We start from the raw sequence: 18998 nt of genomic DNA, 5'->3' as shown, positions 1-18998 counted from the left end.
CAATTAATATCTTTGTATTTCACAGAATCACCAAGGTTGGAAGAGACCCCAAAGATCATCAAGTCCAACCTGAAAAAAGCCTACCACCTATCAGCAAAGAATCCCCATTACTTTTAATGAAACAGTTACTTTGAGAATGCAACAATCATTTTAAGAATTGTGCCTGAAGGTTTTTTTAATAGGTTATCAATTTTTTCCTTTTCTGCATTTCCACATTAAAAATAAAAAATAAAAAAGCAATATATTGGAAAAATTATTTGTTACAGAATTATAGATTTTACTGCAATTTAAAAGGAAATAAAAACAAAGGTGCTAGTATTTAAGCTGTGCCAGGGGAGGTTTAGGCTGGAGGTTAGGAGGAAGTTCTACACAGAGAGAGTGATTGCCCATTGGAATGGGCTGCCCAGGGAGGTGGTGGAGTCACCATCACTGGAGGTGTTTAGGAGAAGACTTGATAGGGTGCTTGGTTGCATGGTTTAGTTGATTAGGTGGTGTTGGATGATAGGTTGGACATGATGATCTTGAAGGTCTCTTCCAACCTGGCTTATTCTATTCTATTCTATCTGCTCATATAATTAACATATTTGCAGCCAAAAGTTGTCAAGGTTCTGAAGCTTCATATTCTTCTTCCAATCTTATGCATGCTATTAAATAGCCAAGGAATAAGGTGAAAAATAAACCCCAGTGTACATTAAAAAACCTAAAAAATCCAGAACAAATTTTTTCTGGCTCACACTCTGCTAAGGGTCTTACACTATCTCTCTTTATACATTACTGTAAGTAGTGACACAATGTTTATATTGTGTAAATAAAAATAGCAGATGAGAGCTGATGAAGTCTGCTGCAAATAAGCCCTGGTAACATACCACCATATGTATAAAACATATATGATGTCACACCTTGTTTAAGCAACACTTCCCAATTGCTTGAAGAAATTCATTGGTTTTTTCAGGTTCATGGCCAGCCACAATACGTGCTGGTTTTACTGAGAGTGGCTCTCCTGTTACCATTACCACAGCATCGATTGCCTTCTGAAGGAAGATGATTTTGGCATCTTTATCCTGATAAAAGATGAAATAAGGAATAACATTGAGACTTCAAAATAATTCCATATGCCACCCAAAGACTCTGATGGGAAGGATACTTGCAGAAAGCATCTGGTTTGTAAAGTCAAGAAGAGGGCTGCCCGTGATTTATAGTTAATTTATTTCTGGCCAAGAAATGACAGCTTTGATAATGGATGAGCACTGAACTGGAACAACCAAAGTGACAGTATAACTTTGACTTTTTAATATGTTTATGGTTCAGCTTCAGTGTTTTTTAAGACCACTGTAAGTCTTTTCGCACCCTGTTTTCACAGAGTGTATGTTAAAGCTTTGTTTAACAGATCATGCAAGTATTACTAAAGGGATTAGTAAAGGGTTAAGGGGATTGTTACAGCAGGTATTGCTGAGAAGGACGGTTCTTGCCTTGAGTACTTTTCAGCACAGAAATCCCAAAGTTACAGGACTGAAAATCTAAACTGAGGGACTTACATTCTAGTACACATACTTTACAAACCAGACTTAACAGTGAGTAAAGAAAACATAAGAAAGATGACAGGAATGAGATAAAGGCACATATTTTTATCTCCAAAATTACCAGCTGTGTTTTATAATTATACTTTACCCAAGTGCCCTTCAGTAGAGATGATGGCTTTTGGTGATTATGCAAAGTTGTAAGAAAGACAAAATAAACAAACCCCCACCAAGTAAAAATGTATTGGAGGGTTCCTGGCCCAGGGAATGAAATCATGGTGTGAAGTCTCTGCAGCTGCATAATACTCAGGGGGAGGGAGAAAAAAAATAACGTTTTTATTAATAAAACATACTAAAATTTAAGGAGTATTTACTAGGCCCAGCACAGAAGTTTACCCACTCATCCTTTACAGTCATGAGCAGAGATAAATGAAGAATTTTTCTAGTTGTTAAGTAGTAAACCGTGTGATAAGAATTCTGTCTGCATGTTTTAATAGGCATCAGTTCAAAAGGATATAAAACTACTGCATTCAAACTGATAACTGAAAAGCAGACCATTTCTATTCATTCAGGAAAGAAGCAGTTGTCATCATCCAGTAAAACACCTGACTTTGCATGGTGCTTATTGTCCCAGGTGCCCTGATCCAATTAAATTAGACAGATGTGGAAAGCAACAGAAGTTAGTATTTCCTCAGCAGAGCAAGGCCCTCTCATAGCAATATCTATTCCTGTGGCACTGGAGCTTAACAGAGCTGCTCATGACCAAGACGTGGGTTTTGCTGCAAGAATGTAAATGACAGTTACACATGTGAGAAGATGGTCTCCAGAGTCAGTGTGCTTCCTGTCTTTGGCTCTTCCAAATGGATTAAAACAAACAACTGTCACATAGCTGAGATTTTTAGATTGTCTCCATTAAAATCAGAAGCACTCCACCTCTACCAGTACTCCCTCCGTTCAGAAATAGAAAAGGAAAGGAAGGAAATACTGCAACCTCCTTCTATCAACATCCTTGCAATCTATTAATTTAGGGAAGGAGATGGGACATGACTTTAAACCAAACAGGTTTTCAAATAAAGAACCAAAAATTCCTCCCACATCCTTGATGTTTTCAGCAGTTTTGTTATCAGTGTAGTATTCTGTGCAGAGAAAACATTCTCGTGAGCCTAATGAGAAATCTACGGCTCCCACCTACCACCAGTGAACAAAATTCTGTCAAAATAGATACCTGGAACAGTGTGGGGAACTTAAGAAAAATATTTTTATTTGGCACATTCAGAAAAAAATACCAAAACCAAACATAACTCCTTTGTTTCAAGTGGTGGGACTCTCTCTATATAAAAATACTAATACTTTTTGTGTGTGTGTGTGTGTATGCGTATACAAAGCTGATGTAAAAGATTCAAGGAGTAAGTCCAATACCCAATCTCTCCATTTATAACGGAACAACTTTTTACCAGACCCAACAAGATGAACCTTTCTGATACAGACAGCAATGCTGCCCCACGTAGCTGATAGAAGAGGTGAACTTCTGTGAGACAAGTCCCAACCGTTCAGGGATCCTCATGCTTTAAATTCCCCTTACATCTCTCTTTCCATTTGAATGCTACAATACACATCCCTGAAACAAGCCAGAATTCAGTGAGATCTACATGCAGGCTCTGCAGGCCAGATTAAGTTTGTGAGAAGTTTCCAGCCTCCTTCTGACATCTTTTTACACAGGAGGAGACCAGCCACCCATTCAGTATGTGCTATCTCAAAGGTGGGGACATTAAAGGTAGCACAGAAGAAATAGTGGGAGTTTTAGGACCCCACTGGTATGTACAGGTGAGAGAGGCAAGTTGAAACTAAAAATTAAGACAGCTACTGAACATACATGTGCATAACCAGCTGGCCAAGAAGGTCGATAACATCCTAGCTTGCATCAGAAATAGTGTGGCCAGCAAAACTAAAGAAGAGATTGTCCCCCTGTACTCATCACTGGTGAGGCCAAACCTTGAGTAATGGATTCAGTTTTGAGCCCCTCACTACAAGAAGGTCATTGAGGTGCTGGAGCACATCCAAAGAAAGGTAACAAAGCTGGTGAAGGGTCTGGGAAACAAGTCTTACAAGGAGTGGCTGAGGAAACTGGGTTTGTTTAGCTTGGAGAAAAGGAGGCTCAGGAGAGCCCGTATCTCTGACTACAACTATTTGAAAGGAGGTTGTAGTGCACTGAGGGTGGTCTCTTCTCCCACATAACAAGAGGAGACAGCCTTAAGTTGCACCAAGGGATATTCAGGTTGGACAGTAGGAAAAGTTTCCTCACCAAAAGGCTTGTAACAGGCTTCCTAGGGAAGTGATGGAGTCACCATACCTGGAGGTATTAAAAGATGTGTCAATGCAGTTCTTAGGGATATAGTTTACAGTGGACTTGATACTGTTAGGTTAATGGTGGTACTTGATGATCTTGAAGGTCTTTTCCAGACTAAGTAATTCTATGATTCTAACTTCACTCTGTGTACCTCATAAGCTGCAACAATACAGTCAGCTGGCAAAGCACCTGTCAATTTTTCCCAGCCCACAGCTATTTGGGACTGTGGACTGCATGCTGCACTAGGACTGTTTACAGTGGGTACAGACCTTTTTCTGAAAGCATCCTGCTCATTCCAAGTCTCTGCATCTACTGCCATACCATCACACCAGATGAGTATCATTCCCTAGAGTAACATAATGCAGATTATGCTCACATGGAAATACATATAGCTACCCACAACATGGGACTCTGGCTGCTGCTCTCAGACTGTGGGGAGTTTTGGGCTCTGCATGAAGACTACACTCCTGATTTTTTACTGCTCCAACAAAGATCACAGTAAGGAAGCATCCTAGGAGAGCCACGTCTTCCTCCTGATCAGTGTTTTGAAAAGAGCAGTGCAAGCTAGAGAGGTTTTCCCCCACACTACAGCATTTTGATCTCCTCTGCTTCAACTCTTGAAAACCATGATGTCACAGAATGTGAAAGAAGCATTGAGAGAAGTACTCATAATTGGTGCAACTTCACAGATACCAGTGTAAAGATATAAAGACCTACTCAGGACTTGATAGGAAATCTACTTTTTGATTCCCAAATAAAATACATGCTGGTCTCCCAAGAAGAGGCGGCATGTGCTAAGCTGCTCTTCATCACAGAACCTGTTGACAAACTTCAACATGAACAGTACCAACATAAACACCAGTCCATTGTACAATTAACTCAGATTTTAGTTATCATGACAATAAGGACAGTCACAGAAAAAAATGTATATATCAGGCTGATCATTAGCTGCAAGTGCATAAAACATCCATGCAACTGGCTGTAGAGACGAGAAGCTCAGATTACAAACCTCACACTTTCAGTTGCTATGTTAAACAACTGCAACAGAGGATGCTAACTAGCAACACACAAACACTGCCCATGAATGAGACCAGTTTCCAGTTAAGTTGGTAGCTGGAGTCAACAACAGTTCAGCAACAAGGCACAGAGTACAACAGTAACAAACAGCAACTGAAGGCACCCTTGTACTTCAGATTATTCAGAAATAACATTAACTTCCATACTATTTCAGTAATTGGCCACTTGTGTCTCTAATAAACCTTCTGTGGAATACATATACTAGGCAAATGCCTCAGCAAGTTGTGGGATATTAAGCAAATATTGCATGCATGTGCACAGAGTATAAATATGTATGTCTACAGAGATACACATGCATATAGCAATACATATAAAACCATACATTCCACTGAGAAACCACAAGACTCTTGAAAAGCTGTATGTGGATTCCTAGTGTTTGTGACTATCAGTGCCTGACTACTTCAAAGCAATCATAACAATAATAGAATAGTATTTTGGAAACCTAGACCTGGCCATGGAGATTTGTATAGAAACAGTTCTCTACATACAACAGTGTATTTGTCACATCCACAAATGCAATCTAGAGGTGTTCACCTCATGTAACGTAACCAATAGGCAACAGCTTGTGCAATTTCTTCACAAAACCAGACACATCCTTGATATGAAATGCAGAAAGGGCAAAAGTACCATGTGGCAAGCTTCAAAGAGTACTAATATTAAAGTTAGATAAGTAAGTTTCATACCCACCTTAACATTATCTGATTTCAATTCAAAATCCGTGTAAAGTCCTTTCATAAAACCTGTCACTCTAATTACCTTCAGAACAGAAGAAATGGGGAAAGTTAAGAACACTTTGAAGGCCTCTGTTCAATAAAGCTTGCATGGCAATAAGAAATATGTTGGATTTATTTGCTGAGGTGGTATCTCGTGTAGAACTATTTCCAGAGCAGGTTTGGAGGTCTGCTGTGTAGACTCTGAACATGCTCTGGAACCATGAGACCTAATCCTTCCTTACAACTCTAGCCTCCTTTCCTATTTAATTCCATCTTTAACCTTGGTGGTTGGTGAACCCAGGAAATTCACAACACAGTATACGTATCTTAACTACAGTGCTATATTATTCTCTTACTGACTTCTTCACACGTGGCTATATATACAAGCAGCAGATTACTGATCATAAAAATTAAGACTGTGTTTTGGGTTTGTTTTTTTTTACTAACAGGGGAAAAAACAACCTAGTAGCAAGTTTAGTGAAAGATCAAATACAGAGCAGTCTGAGGAAAAGAGACAGATACTGTGTCTGATCTTAACTACTATGCTACCTTAAATCACCCGAGATCTACTCCCTACCCTAAAGCCCCCGAGATTTACTCGCTATCCGAAGCGTACTCCTGTAGCAGTGCACATTGTGCAGCGCCCGGCCCCAAGGGCCCGGAAAGGTGACGGCAGGATCCCCACCTTCCCGGGGTCAGGAGAGCTCAGAGCGCCGGGGGTACCCTCGGCAGCGCGTCCCCCAGCCCCACATCTGGGGGACACCCCTCACTCGCCATAGCCACACCCCCGTCCGCCAGGGGGCAGCCGAGCCCGCGGGGAGGCCTGTTGCCTAGCAACAGCGGAGAGGGCCCGCAGGCCGCCTCCCGGCCCACCTCGGTGATCACGTCGTGCAGGTAGCGGAAAGGCGGCTTATTCAGCAACCGGTCTGTCAACGGCGGCTTGCGGATAACTCTGCCCAAGGAATCCTGCGTCCGCCGCACCACCGCCTCGTTCATAGCGGCAGCGGGACCGCGCCGCCGCCGCCGCCGGCGGCTCCGAACATTCCCAGCCTGCCCTGCGGCGCAAGGCGCCTCAGTGCGCAAGCGTAGAGAGCGGGTGAGCGGTTGCTGGGCACGACGCGGCCCTAGCAACGGGCCCCGAGCCCGGGTAGGCCTGCCCTGCCTTCACACGCCCTGGGACGGAGGTAAAAGGCCCCAGAAGCACAGAAGCGTTTTGGTTAGAAGGCACCTTCAAGATCAGCAAGTCCAACCCTTAACCTGGAACTGTCAAGCCCTCTATTAAACCATGTCTCTCAGCACCACAGCTACAAGTTTTCTAAATACCTTCAGGGATTTCTAAAGACCTCCAGTCTTGTTCAGCATCTTTGCTGGCAACATGGACAGTGGCACTGAGTTTGCTGATGACACGAAGCTGTGTGGTGCAGCAGACACGCTGGAGGGAAGGGATCCATCCAGAGGGACCTTGACAGGCTGGAGAGGTGAGCCCATGACAACCTCATGAGGTTCAACAAGACCAAGTGCAGGGTCCTGAATCCGTGTTGGGGCAATCCCAAGCACCAATATAGGCTGGGCAGTGACTTGGGGGTGCTGGTGGATGAGAAGCTCGACATGAGCCACCAGTGTGCACCGGCAGCCCAGAAAGCCAATCGCATCCTGGGCTGCATCAAGAGAAGCATAGCCAGCAGGTCAAGGGAGGGGATTTTCCTCCTCTACTCCGCTCTGGTGAGACCCCACCTGGAGTACTGTGTCCAGTTCTGGAGCCTCTATTACAAGAAAGATCTAGACATGCTGGAACGTGTCCAGAGAAGGGCCACAAGGATGATCAGAGGGCTGGAGCACCTCTCCTATGAGGACAGACAGAGAGTTGGGGCTATTCAGTCTGGAGAAGAGAAGGCTCTGAAGAGACCTTATTATGGCCTTCCAGTGTCTGAAGGGGGCCTACAAGAAAGCTGGGGAGGGACTTTTTAGGGTGTCAGGTAATTATAGGACTAGGGGGAATGGAACAAAACTAGAAATGGGTAGATTCAGATTGGATGTTAGGAAGAAATTCTTCCCCATGAGGGTGGTGAGGCACGAGAACAGGTTGCCCAGGGAGGTGGTGGAAGCCCCATCCCTGGAGGTTTATAAGGCCAGGTGAGATGTGGCTGGGAACCTGATCTAGTGTGAGGTGTCCCTGCCCATGCAGAGGGGTTGGAATTAGATATCCTTGAGGTCCCTTCCAACCCTAACAATTCCTATCACAGTGACTCCATCACTTCCCTGGGATGCTTGTTTCAATGTTTTACTAGTCCTTCAGTAAAAACAAACAAAAAAAAAAAGTCCTAATATTTACTGTAAACCCCTCCAAGACTGACCTTGAGGGTGTTTCCTCTTGTCCTCAGGCCCGTTACTTGAAAGTACTGACCCTCACCTTGCTACAACCTCCTTTCAGATAATTATAGACAGCAATAAGGTCTCCTCTCACCATCCTTTACTCTGGCTTTCATTGATTTTGTGGTTTGTGTTTGTTGAATGTTCTTTGAGTAAAGAAGTAGTACAAGTGAAGAACAGGGGAGAAGGAGGTAAATGTCAGGCTTTTCCAGTTTGTCCAGTTATGCTCTCTAGCAAAGCCAGGCCGTGACCATTAAAGTACACAGGACACCCTGCATCATTCTCATCTCCTCCAGGCTCAGTCTAACCAAGCAGTGTAGTAAACATTTCCTAGAGCCTGCTTTGTCCACAGCCTTCACTGACAAGCAAAAACCTAGCTATGCACCAGCCTTATGCCACTGCCAATCTCTGGGAAGCTAACAAAAAAAATGCTGCCTTTCTGCTTGGCCAGTTGTGACCATTAATGTTTGAATGCTGAACTTCAATAGGGCTGCATGGTGCTGGGCTGCTGGGCTTCACCTTACAGCTCCAGCTCACCCACCTTGCTAAACAACCCTAGAAGAATTAATCAGGTTCAGGAACAAAATGAGACACAAAGTACATTTATCTGGTACTAGTTGAAGCAAGGAAAGAGGTTCTTTTTTTCAGCAGAGGAAGGGAAGTGGGTGCTTCCACTCTGAAAGGGTAATTACCCCTGGGCTCCTGAGAGTAAGTGGTTGCAGGGAAGCATTTTCTGTCTTCTTCCATCCTGAAACATTGGTTGGCTGATGAGGTTCACAGACAGGCTGTGACTACAGGATCTGGTGAGCCTGGGAAGAAGAGGAGGTGTTGACAGCTTCTACATCTAAGGGCATCAGAAGAAGTCTCAGAGGATGTAAGAAGACTGGGAAGAAGCTGCTCTGGGGAAGATGATTGTTTATTTTGGAATCATGTGATTTATCTGGATTTCTGCCACTGACTCTCCAAAAAGTGTCTGAGATGCTTAAGAAGGAATTAAATTTGAAAAAGTTAAATTTGGCCTCTGGCATGCTCATTTTGATGAAAAGGTACTACCCCAAGGAAGCACAGCTCAATTTAACTTAAGAACAAAAAGCTAGCAACCTACAAAGTCTCCACAAATCCCTGTGGACTTGAAGGGAAGCACTGGAATTAAAAGAAGTACCCTAAGACCATACAACAAATAACTTTGGTCTGGAGACTTAGTCTTTTTGAGGACTTTAGACTAGAATTGTTCCAATGTTGGGCAAGCTGAGGCCAATCCTGAAAATGTCAACAGGAAATTTAGCTGACCACACAATAGCAGTAAGAGAAAAAGCAGGGCTCCAAACAGCTCAGGAGAAGATTCACAGACCATCAAACCATTGAATGGTTTCAGTTGGAAGGGACCTTAAGGATCATCTAGTACTAACCCACCCCCACCTTGACCAGGGTGCTCAAGGCCTCATGCAACCCGGCTCTGAACACCTCCAGGGAGAGGGTATCTACAACCTCCCTGGGTGACCTGTTCCTGTGTCTCACCACCCTTAAAGATTTTCTTTCTAATATCCAGTCTAAATCTACCCTCCCCAAGCTTCTATCCATTGCCTCTCATCCTATCACAACCCCTTGTAAAAAGTCCCTCCCCAGCTTTTGTGTAGGCCCCATTCAGGTACTGGAAGCCACCATAAGGTCTCCCCAGAGCTTTCGCTTTTCCAGCTCCCACAGCCTGTCCTCCAACATGTGCTTAAAAGCCATCCCAACACCAGATGAGTGGCAGAGAATTTTAACTGCTCTGAGCACTTCATGACCATTTCAAGCAGGAATAGACATCAACACAACTGCCTTTTCCTCTGAGGTTTTTCTCCTCCAATGGCATGGGCCTCTGACCCTTCCAGCCATTGCCTGGACTTAACAGCAGAATTTACTTACAGAAAGAGGCTGGAAAGCAGCAAGATGGCACCATGGTACATACTGCTAGCCAAATGTTCTAGGCCCAGCAGTGGGAATGTGAAGCTCCTAACCTCTGTTTCTTTTTGTCTACCACTAACAGCAGGATACTATTTCCAGTCTCAAATAATCTTATGAACTCAGCAGCTTATGCACACACGTGCTTATGTGCAGTTTCCAATTCCTATCAGCTGAGCTACCAAACACACTGCTGTAGAATGTAGACGTAACTTGACAACAAAAAGCACCCAATGCCCATTTCAGACACATCTAGTCCAGACCTGAAGATACCATTATCTGGACACAGTAAGAAGGAAAAACACTCTGATTGCGTTATCTTAGAACAAGTTTTTTTGTTGCTGACCATGATAAGTATTAGCAGGCTTTCACGCATCACTGGTTTCTCAGTTTTAAGGCTTTTAGAAAAGGCAATGGGAAGCCAGTTTGTAATCATGTAGCATTCTAAACCAAGCAGAGATTTCTCCAAAGATCTCCACAGCATAAGATTTGGGAAGTTTACATTAAAATCCGTTCTTCAAGCAGAAATAAACATTCTCACAGTACCCCTTACCCTAACATCAAGAACAGCAACAAAACCAAATCCACAGAAACAGCCCAAGATGTAGAAACAATGGCATTTGCTTGGGAGACAGCCTTCCGTTCTCTTGAACTCCCTAACCCCATCTCCTTCTTTAAACAGCTCCGGATTTGTTTACCTTTTAAATTACTACCATCTCTTAAAAGCCATATTTTGCCTTTTGAGCAGCTAGTCAGTGTGGAATTTGGAATTTAGTCCAGTAGTCCCATACATTTTCAGTTATTATCAACCATCAATCAGAATTACTCCCAGCCCATCATGCAGCATGTCAAGTGTACGATTTTAAATCACTGTGAAGACACTGTGCTTCTGAACATCAGCAGGAAAACTGGCAAAACATCTACTGGCATGCTACAAAATTATCTAGGAGCAAAGATGTAGTTTTTATGCTTCACGGGCCTGAAATATTGGAGTGGCAAGTTGTGAAATGTGTCTTGAAAACTGTAGATTTCAAACAGCCTATAGCTGCCCTAGAGTTCTGCAGACATCCATGCTGTCTGCATCTCTGGATATGCTTAATTCCTGAAGAAATCTTGCTCTTATCGTTACCAGCTCCAGAACAGATACCAACTTTGCCACACAGCATCTCCCCATGAGAAGTGCAGTCGCCAAAGACTACAAAACTTCAGCGAGTACATATTGCACTCCCAGACAGCAGCTTCTATTCATCCTTCTGCAAGACGACTCATTTACATACATTTACTCTTTACCATAAATCTGGTTTCCAAATTATTCAGAAAATTGGTATCCAGCACGCACAGGGGAACGTGGGAGACCTTGGGAAGAGTGTAAGATTAAAACAGTTACAAAGATATTCTGGGCAGTAGCGTGCTGTAGGTCAGAATCTCCCCGGGGGAAACATATGGCTGTGAAACAAGCAGGCAGACACCAAGTTTTTTCCTTTATATTCTTCCCCACCTTGATCTTCTGTTAATTCTCTTTCTTGCCTACTCCTGGGCCCCAGGAAACATAGAAATCATCAGTGCATGTGATTAAAGCTTGGGGAAGCTGTAACCCCTGAGAAAGAGGCTGAGAAAATAGATGATGTCAAACCAGCAAGGCTAGGCATGGCACTGCTTCCACTGCATTGTTTTTGGCTTTGAGGTTATGGGTGTCTTGCAAGCAGGGAGACACAGATGCTAGGAAAATTATCTCTGCAATCTCATATTCACCAATTCACAAGGACTGTAATATGGCTCCAGTGCCCTTCTGCAGACAAGAAGCACAGAAGTGCAAAAGTTTACAGCATTGGAAAGCTCAAATCATCTTCTGGCCTGCAGGAGCATCTGTTTCCATCTGTTATGCACACTTTCCTCTTACTAAGGCCTCCTGCCAAAGAGAGTCAAACTGCTATCCCTTGACAACCTCCTTGGCTACTGAGAACAAAGCGAGGTTTGTGAGGCAAGCCTGGCCCCACCATTTCTTATGAAACTTCTGTATTTGTTCCCCCAAAGGCAAACATCATAAATCGTGCAGACATCTTCCCCGGCCTCTGTAGTGCAGGGCCACAGATGGCCAAACAAAGCCAAGCCATAAGCATTCATGACATGTTCAGCCACTGGGAAAGCAAGTACCTACACCAGCCTTTCAGCTTCTCAAGGACTAAATAGTTTTTGCATTTTACTTCACAAGAACCAGAGTCCTCCAAACTTTGGGGTACATATACACATCAGAAAGTGGTGTCAGTCATTGACTTGGGAGTATTTGGGATCAACATAAGATGATACAAATTTTTTTTTTTCCCCACCCAAATAATGCATGTCTCTTTCCTTTAGCTTTAAGGAAAGCATTTGTTTCTAGCCCAGAGATCCAGCAGATGGCTCAGGAGGACTTTGTCCATGTGATAGTAAGTCTGAATTTTACAATATTAATCAAAATGTTTACCAGGCAGTGGAATAAGCCAGCAGAGATTCACTTTGCACAGCTTTGAAGTCGTATTTGGAATTTTTTTTTTCCCCTCCCACTTTCTCTGGGGACGTACAAAAGGGTTTGCAAAACATCAACAGTTCCTCCTTGGAGAACAGGCACACACACACTCATTGACATGGAAGTGCAATTCTATATACTCCAACCACAGGTGGTATTCTGATACAAGGGGAAAAGAGTCACCAGGATTTTTGAGTTTCTGTTGGGTTTGTGTTTCTGGATATAGCAGGGGACAGCTTGGACATGGCAACTCTATAGTTGATCACAACAAACTTGTTAATTATTGGTAGATGAGAGAAGATTAGCTGGCTCAGCCAACTTGTAGCGCTGGGACAGTTACCTATCACTAAGAGGCTAACTAACTCTGAGAGAATTCCAGCAGCCATGACAACATTGCACCCAGTGGCCATTATGTTCCTTGAAGCCTCTTTGTGGGCAAGTCTCTGGGGTCAGGGCAATGATCACAGCAGTGTTTTTTCTATGTGGTTCCCATTGAATTCACATTGCTCCAGCTTTTCAAAAGGAACAGCTTAACCAGGAAAACCCAAAATTGTTTAGCAATTGGAGCTTAAACCATGCATCTACTGTTTGTTAAAAAAGAGGAGCATGACACTTTCATTCCACTAGTGGAACTGAACAGCCTGTAACTAATTACTAACATACCCTTTAAAAGGTTGGTCCTGCCTATGTCACACTGTCACAACATCCAAATACTGCTTCTTACCCCAAGCCTGTCTTCAGATGAATGCAAAAGACTCTGTCCAAGGGTTGGGCAGAACTAAGTGTGTCACTCTTACCACTACCTGGCTGTAAACCATGTGAACTCAGCCTCCAGCTGTGCACATCAAACCTGATGTGAAAATCAAGAATTTGCAAATCATTTAAATTCTTATTGGAGAGCCTTTAGCACTCCTACATATGCCCCAGAGGAAGACATGCTCCATGTATACATGATAGCCACAGCTGTCTCCTTTCTGCAGGAGTAGTAAGTTAGCCAAGTTAGATATTTATTAGGAAACCCAGTCCAGTGTCAGTTTACCAGAAACTGTGCGGGTTCCTCTACCTACTTGCAATGCAAAAATGCCCACCTGTCAGGAGCATCCAATGGGAACAAAAACCAAGCTAGCTAACAAATACCTTTCTCTTCACAAGCACAAGAGGCAGTGGATGGGAGAAGAATTAGAGTTCTACAGACATTATGAGCACAGGTGTAATTCACATAAATCACTAGCTGTTCCAAGAGCACAGTCTGTTGGCAGGGCCTTACTCTGAGGAGTGATAGCAGCCAGAGAACTGTATGGCAGCAGAATTACACAGTGGTCTCAGCAGCTTCTGCATGAAATAAAAGATTGTGTGTGTGCAGATGTGGTCAGTGATTCCCTTGATCACTGGGAAAAAGGGAATTAAAGAGGAATTTGAAAGACAAGACCTGTGGCAGGTTGCACCTCAAGGAAAAGCTACAGGCAAATAGAAGGGTGAATGAAGAGAGGGATCAGCCACTGGGGTCACCCAGCAGAGACAGGAACAGATCCAAGAAGACAGTGATGGACTGAGCATTGCCATGGGGCCTAGGGTAGTTGGAGTGGAGCATCCTGGTAGCACCTGGGGGGGGGTTACTGCTAGCACAGAGGAGCAGAAGGCACAGCAAAGCCCAGCCAGCAATGCCTGCCCAGGACTGGGATGCTACTGCAGAGTAAACATGCAGGAAATTAAACGTTGTTAATCCCTGGAACCAGTAACAATCACCGAACCCCAGCAAAACCAGGCAGCAAGGAAGCAAGCAACACAGCCTACACAGCTCTGGTTTCTTTTTTTTTTTTTTCTAAACATGTTTCTTCCCCAGTGATTAGCAAGGAAATCTTAGCAAAAGCAGGTGTTTAAGCCCTCCTGATCACCATCTGAGTACAACCAAGCTTTGGAATGCAGGAATTTATAGATTTGTTAACCACAAAGCCAATACTTTCTTAGCTAGAAACCCACCAGCTAGTAAGATCTACACTCTTCAAAGGCCAATCAGGCTTAACAGTCTAATAGTCAGACAAATTGTTGCTTTCCAGCCAGTGACTCTGGGGCTAGCATCTCGATCCTCCTGGTGTCTCTAACCTCGCTTACAAATTCAGTATTATTTCATCCAGATGCTGTAGCCTTAGTTATGGTAAGGGTTGAAGACTAACTCCTCAGTTAAAGGCCATGTCAGCAGAAGCACTGGCAAAGTCCCATAACTGCAGCTAACCATGCTGTGGGCTGCTCCTGGCACATCCCTTCACTTGGGGAAGCTTCAGGGAAATAGACAAAACTGCAAGTCCCTCAACCATGAAGCTTCTCCTGAATGCAGCCTGAAGCCCCTGTGCCACCACTCATTGGTCCCAGTTACATTCCCCTATGCCATTGCTCCTCCTTCTTGGATTATGTACCAGCAACACCCTTCACAATGCAATGGTTCTGTTCAGTGGCTGCTGAGGAAGGACTGAAGTGAGCAAGATTGACTTTGCTTTCTACACTGACAGAATTGTTTTGTCTGGAACAGAGCAACTGTATATAGGCTATTTCCTCCTGCTCAGTAATTAGGTGAACAATATGAGTTACAATGGAAATAAAAAGAAACCCCACCATTTTCTCACAGATTGCTAGAGCTGAACACAGACTGCGCCAGGAGCAATTTGTGTTTAACTCGGTGTAAAGCCACAGCCCTCTAGATGATTTATGCTAACTGCAAACCAACCCAGATTATGCATTTGCAAACAAACTAGGAGCTGAACTAATGGCGAGTAAATACCAGGTCATGCCTCCTAAAACCCAGGAAAAAAAACTACAACCTAAAAATAATTTTAACTTGCATCCAAATCCCAGTCCTCCAGCTGACCTGGGTCCTTGCACAGTGCAGCCCCAGCCAGATTGGTGCAGCTTCTGTCAGGGACGTGGGAATGCTCTGTTAGGAACAGATTTGGAAATTAAAGCTTAATGAAGGCTGTGCCCCATCCAGTGTTAGAAACCAACTGACGCCATTTCTGACCCACGTTCAGTGGGCCGCACAGACAAGTCAACCAGACATACAGAAATGACTCTTTTATTTTTTGAGGAACACCTGAAAGATAAAGATGAAAGCTTTTCCAGGCTTTAGAATGTAACCATCATAGACTGTGGTATCACAAAAACTCTGCTGTTAGAAGGTGTTCCCTCTCCCCACCCCCATTTTTAATGCGCTCTCTCATTGTGGAATGACCCACAACAGTTTTAAGGGAAAAAAAAACCAAATTGCATTTTGAGCCAAAATCAGATATAATCCAAGATTGGTTCAGTGCAGGTGCTGCTACATTACACTTTAACAAAGGCACATACTAAAATTCTCACATTAGTGTTTGCAATCCATATTTAAATTTCTCCAAACGCTGTGTTTTCAAGAAGAGATGCGAGTTATTAAAGGTAGGGTGAGAGGCTGAGCTCAGTACAACTGTCCAGCAAGCAACTGGAGGGATTAAAGTGACAGCAAGTGCAATGCAGTGGAACAACCTGCAAACACAAACCATTCCTGCTTACCTCAGTAACCAGCATGTGTAAGCATTTCTGTAAACCCTGGCCCCACAAGAACACTTGATATGGAAGAAGGTGACTCAAAGAAAGAGGGGGAAAGCAATTGGCTGCCCTCACCTCAGTCAGAAAATCCATCCATAAAACTAGGATTTCAAGGTTCATGTAAAGCCTACCTACAAGCCAAAGAGTGGGGAAATAAAAATATCCCCTTCTGGAATCAATCAGCCTAAGCAAGTACAGAAGCACCTGCTGCATTTTGAAGATATGCAGAAAAATAAATAAAAATCATATGCTTCAAGGTGCCTGTGACTCTTTTGCCTTTTTTCACTGAGAGCGTCAGGTTTTGTCCTGAAGATGTCTAAAACACCAGAACATTGTTACCCTATAAAAGACAAATGAAAGCTCTTCTCACACTATCCAAAACTAGTAGTCTGCTGTACTGGCATCTACTACTACAGTATCTTCTACATATCGGGGAAACAGGTTTAAAGGCTTATAGCAGTCCCCAAAAGTGATTCAGCCTCTCATTAGCACAGATTTAAATAAGGATATTTCAGGCTATGTTAAAATACTGGTTTTAAACAACCATTCATTTCAGAACAGGTTTCTGGGCATTTGTGCAGCTCAACAGGGCTCTGCAGTATGCTTTGATAGACTTCACCTGCTACAGCAACTCATTTGCACAAGTTCCCAGTCATAAAAGGCACACACGTTAGATGCCACTACACAGAAATGCTCGTGTGTTATCTTCCACCAATTCCATTTTCACCTAATCATTCAAAATACATTTAGAATCCTATTATAAACATCAGTATTAGCTGTGCTCAAAGAAAATTCTGAACCCAATGGGAAATGAGTTTATGAATAATCATGTACAGTGTGGGGGAACACAGCTTAAGTACTGTAAGCATTAGAAGGTTTTTTGATAAAGATGCTGAAACATCAACTTCTGGTAAACTCTGATTCCCAGCCTTGGGGTAAGAAAAATATGGTCTATCATCAGCTAGTTAAAGACATTCTCTATCTTGAGATCCAATCTCACAAGCCTCAACAATGACTTCAGCTGGTAACCAGCACCACGTTACAGAGGCTGTAAATCAGCCTTGTGACACCAACTTCCTTTTCTCAGATTTAGCAAAGAATAGTAGAAAAATTGAAAGAATAAGAAATGAGGGAAAGTCCTCTGCATGAGAGTATTAACAAATAAATACAAGCCTCCTTCCTGAGTGCAATAAACCCCACTTCAGACCAAACCTCAGATCTACCAATTTTTCCCATCCCTTTTGTTTTTACATGAAGCTTACAGACAACAAAGAAGCCCTAGCAACTTCAAAATACACGGTTACCACACTGTTGTTCCATATCACAAAAGATCTTCAGGTTTTGGAGCCTGACAGGATGCTGAATTGGCTTTTTTTTTCTGGAGCCAACTTGGTACACTTTGTTCAGGGATCTCCACATTTTCTTCATTTCTGAAATCTGACTCCAGCTACTACAGACTTTTCTATGCAATGAGAGAAAAGCCAATTCTGACACGATTAGTAATTTCAGGGATGGAAAAATACTTCAGAAAATAGTAAGTGTTGATGACTGCATTGAAAAGCCCTGCAGGCTCTGTAGTGATGGTGCAAGATATCAGTATCTGACTTAAAAAAAAAAAAAAAAGGCATTTAGAGTGATTACAAAACAATCACTGAAAGGTTGTTCAATGTATTAGTCTGTTTTCTCATGGATAAAGTGCATTTACTTAGCCTGAGAATAATACCACATGGATAACGGGATACTAAAGCACTTCTCCAAGAGAGACTAGGAGAAAAATCAGAGTTATCTTGAATCCTATTTCAGTTTGTCTTGTTGATTCCTGAAGACACTTTGGAAAAGACCCTCTTGCTGGTCAAGCTGAGGTATTCCCCATCAGCTGAGTACATTGGTAGTATGATCTGGTCAGTAAATCATCTCCTGGTGCTATCTGAAAATGCCCACATTGATAGAAAGAGCCACTTCTGGTTTACGGTGCTTAATGTTGTGCTTCTCCTCAGTGACGATGTGGTCCTGCAAGCGTTCAGCTTTCCGACTGTGGGGAAAAAAAGGAACATTAAGATGCTTACCATCAGTGTCGAGCCCTGACGGCAGCACAGGCCTGAACTAGAACCCCATTTACACTTAGTTGTAAGAATGACATTGCAAGCTCACACTTACAACCTCTGCAGGGACAGTGCAGACAAGAAGCCCATTTTTCATCTCCAAAAGCAGGGACAAATCACAGTATCACTTAGGTTGGAAAGGACCTCGAGGATCATCGAGTCCAACCTATCAACACAGACCCCATGACTAGACCATGGCACCAAGTGCCACGTCCAATCTCCCCTTGAACGCCTCCAGGGTCGATGACTCAACCACCTCCCTGGGCAACCCGTTCCAATGATGAATGACTCGCTCGGTGAAGAACTTCCTCCTCACCTCGAGCCTAAACCTCCCCTGGTGCAGCTTGAGACTGTGTCCTCTTGTTCTGGTGCTGGTTGCCTGGGAGACGAGGCCAACCCCTTCCTGGCTACAACCACCCTTCAGGTAGTTGTAGAGGGCAATGAGGTCACCCCTGAGCCTCCTCTTCTCCAGGCTAAACAATCCCAGCTCCCTCAGCCTCTCCTCATAGGGCTTGTGCTCAAGGCCTCTCACCAGCCTTGTTGCCCTTCTCTGGACACGTTCAAGTGTTTTGATGTCCTTCTTAAACTGAGGGGCCCAGAACTGGACACAGTACTCAAGGTGTGGCCTAACCAAAGCAGAGTACAGGGGCACTATGACCTCCCTGCTCCTGCTGGCCACACTATTCCTAATGCAGGCCAGGATGCTATTGGCCCTCCTGGCCACCTGGGCACACTGCTGGCTCATATTCAGGTGGCTGTCGATCAGCACACCCAGGTCCCTCTCTGTTTGGGAGCTCTCCAGCCACTCCGACCCCAGCCTATAGCTCTGCATGGGATTGCCGTAGCCAA

The 18998-nt window shown here is 43.6% G+C and overlaps 2 protein-coding genes across 8 annotated transcripts in view; both read right to left on the bottom strand.

Moving 5' to 3' along the window:
• TRAF3IP1 (TRAF3 interacting protein 1) overlaps positions 1 to 6706 on the bottom strand; it is a 49148-nt gene extending 42442 nt beyond the window's left edge. For 2 of the 3 annotated variants that reach the window (XR_010987337.1, XM_068138139.1), the window contains exons 1-3: positions 6528 to 6706; positions 5629 to 5697; positions 900 to 1061 (exon numbers count right to left, since the gene is read on the bottom strand). Coding sequence is in view for 2 of the 3 variants with exons in the window: in XM_068138139.1 (XP_067994240.1) it covers positions 900 to 1061; positions 5629 to 5697; positions 6528 to 6650 (354 nt within the window). In the remaining variant the exon portion in view is untranslated. The remainder of the gene's footprint in view (positions 1 to 899; positions 1062 to 5628; positions 5698 to 6527) is intronic. The other variant, XM_068138140.1, reaches the window with a different exon arrangement.
• Positions 6707 to 15531: 8825 nt separating this feature from the next.
• Positions 15532 to 18998, bottom strand: part of USP40 (ubiquitin specific peptidase 40) — a 42045-nt gene continuing 38578 nt past the window's right edge. For all 5 annotated transcript variants that reach the window (XM_068138135.1, XM_068138132.1, XM_068138131.1 and 2 more), the window contains one exon: positions 15532 to 18079. In XM_068138135.1, coding sequence (XP_067994236.1) covers positions 17971 to 18079 — 109 coding nt within the window. In that variant the 3' untranslated portion in view covers positions 15532 to 17970. The remainder of the gene's footprint in view (positions 18080 to 18998) is intronic.

The sequence above is a fragment of the Melanerpes formicivorus genome, unplaced genomic scaffold (assembly GCF_026170545.1).
Source record: "Melanerpes formicivorus ecotype bairdi unplaced genomic scaffold, bMelFor1.0.p_v2 SCAF_5, whole genome shotgun sequence".
In the NCBI taxonomy this organism is placed as follows: domain Eukaryota; kingdom Metazoa; phylum Chordata; class Aves; order Piciformes; family Picidae; genus Melanerpes; species Melanerpes formicivorus.
The sequence above is the reverse complement of the archived record's forward strand: the minus strand, read 5'-3'. Positions and strand labels throughout refer to the sequence as shown.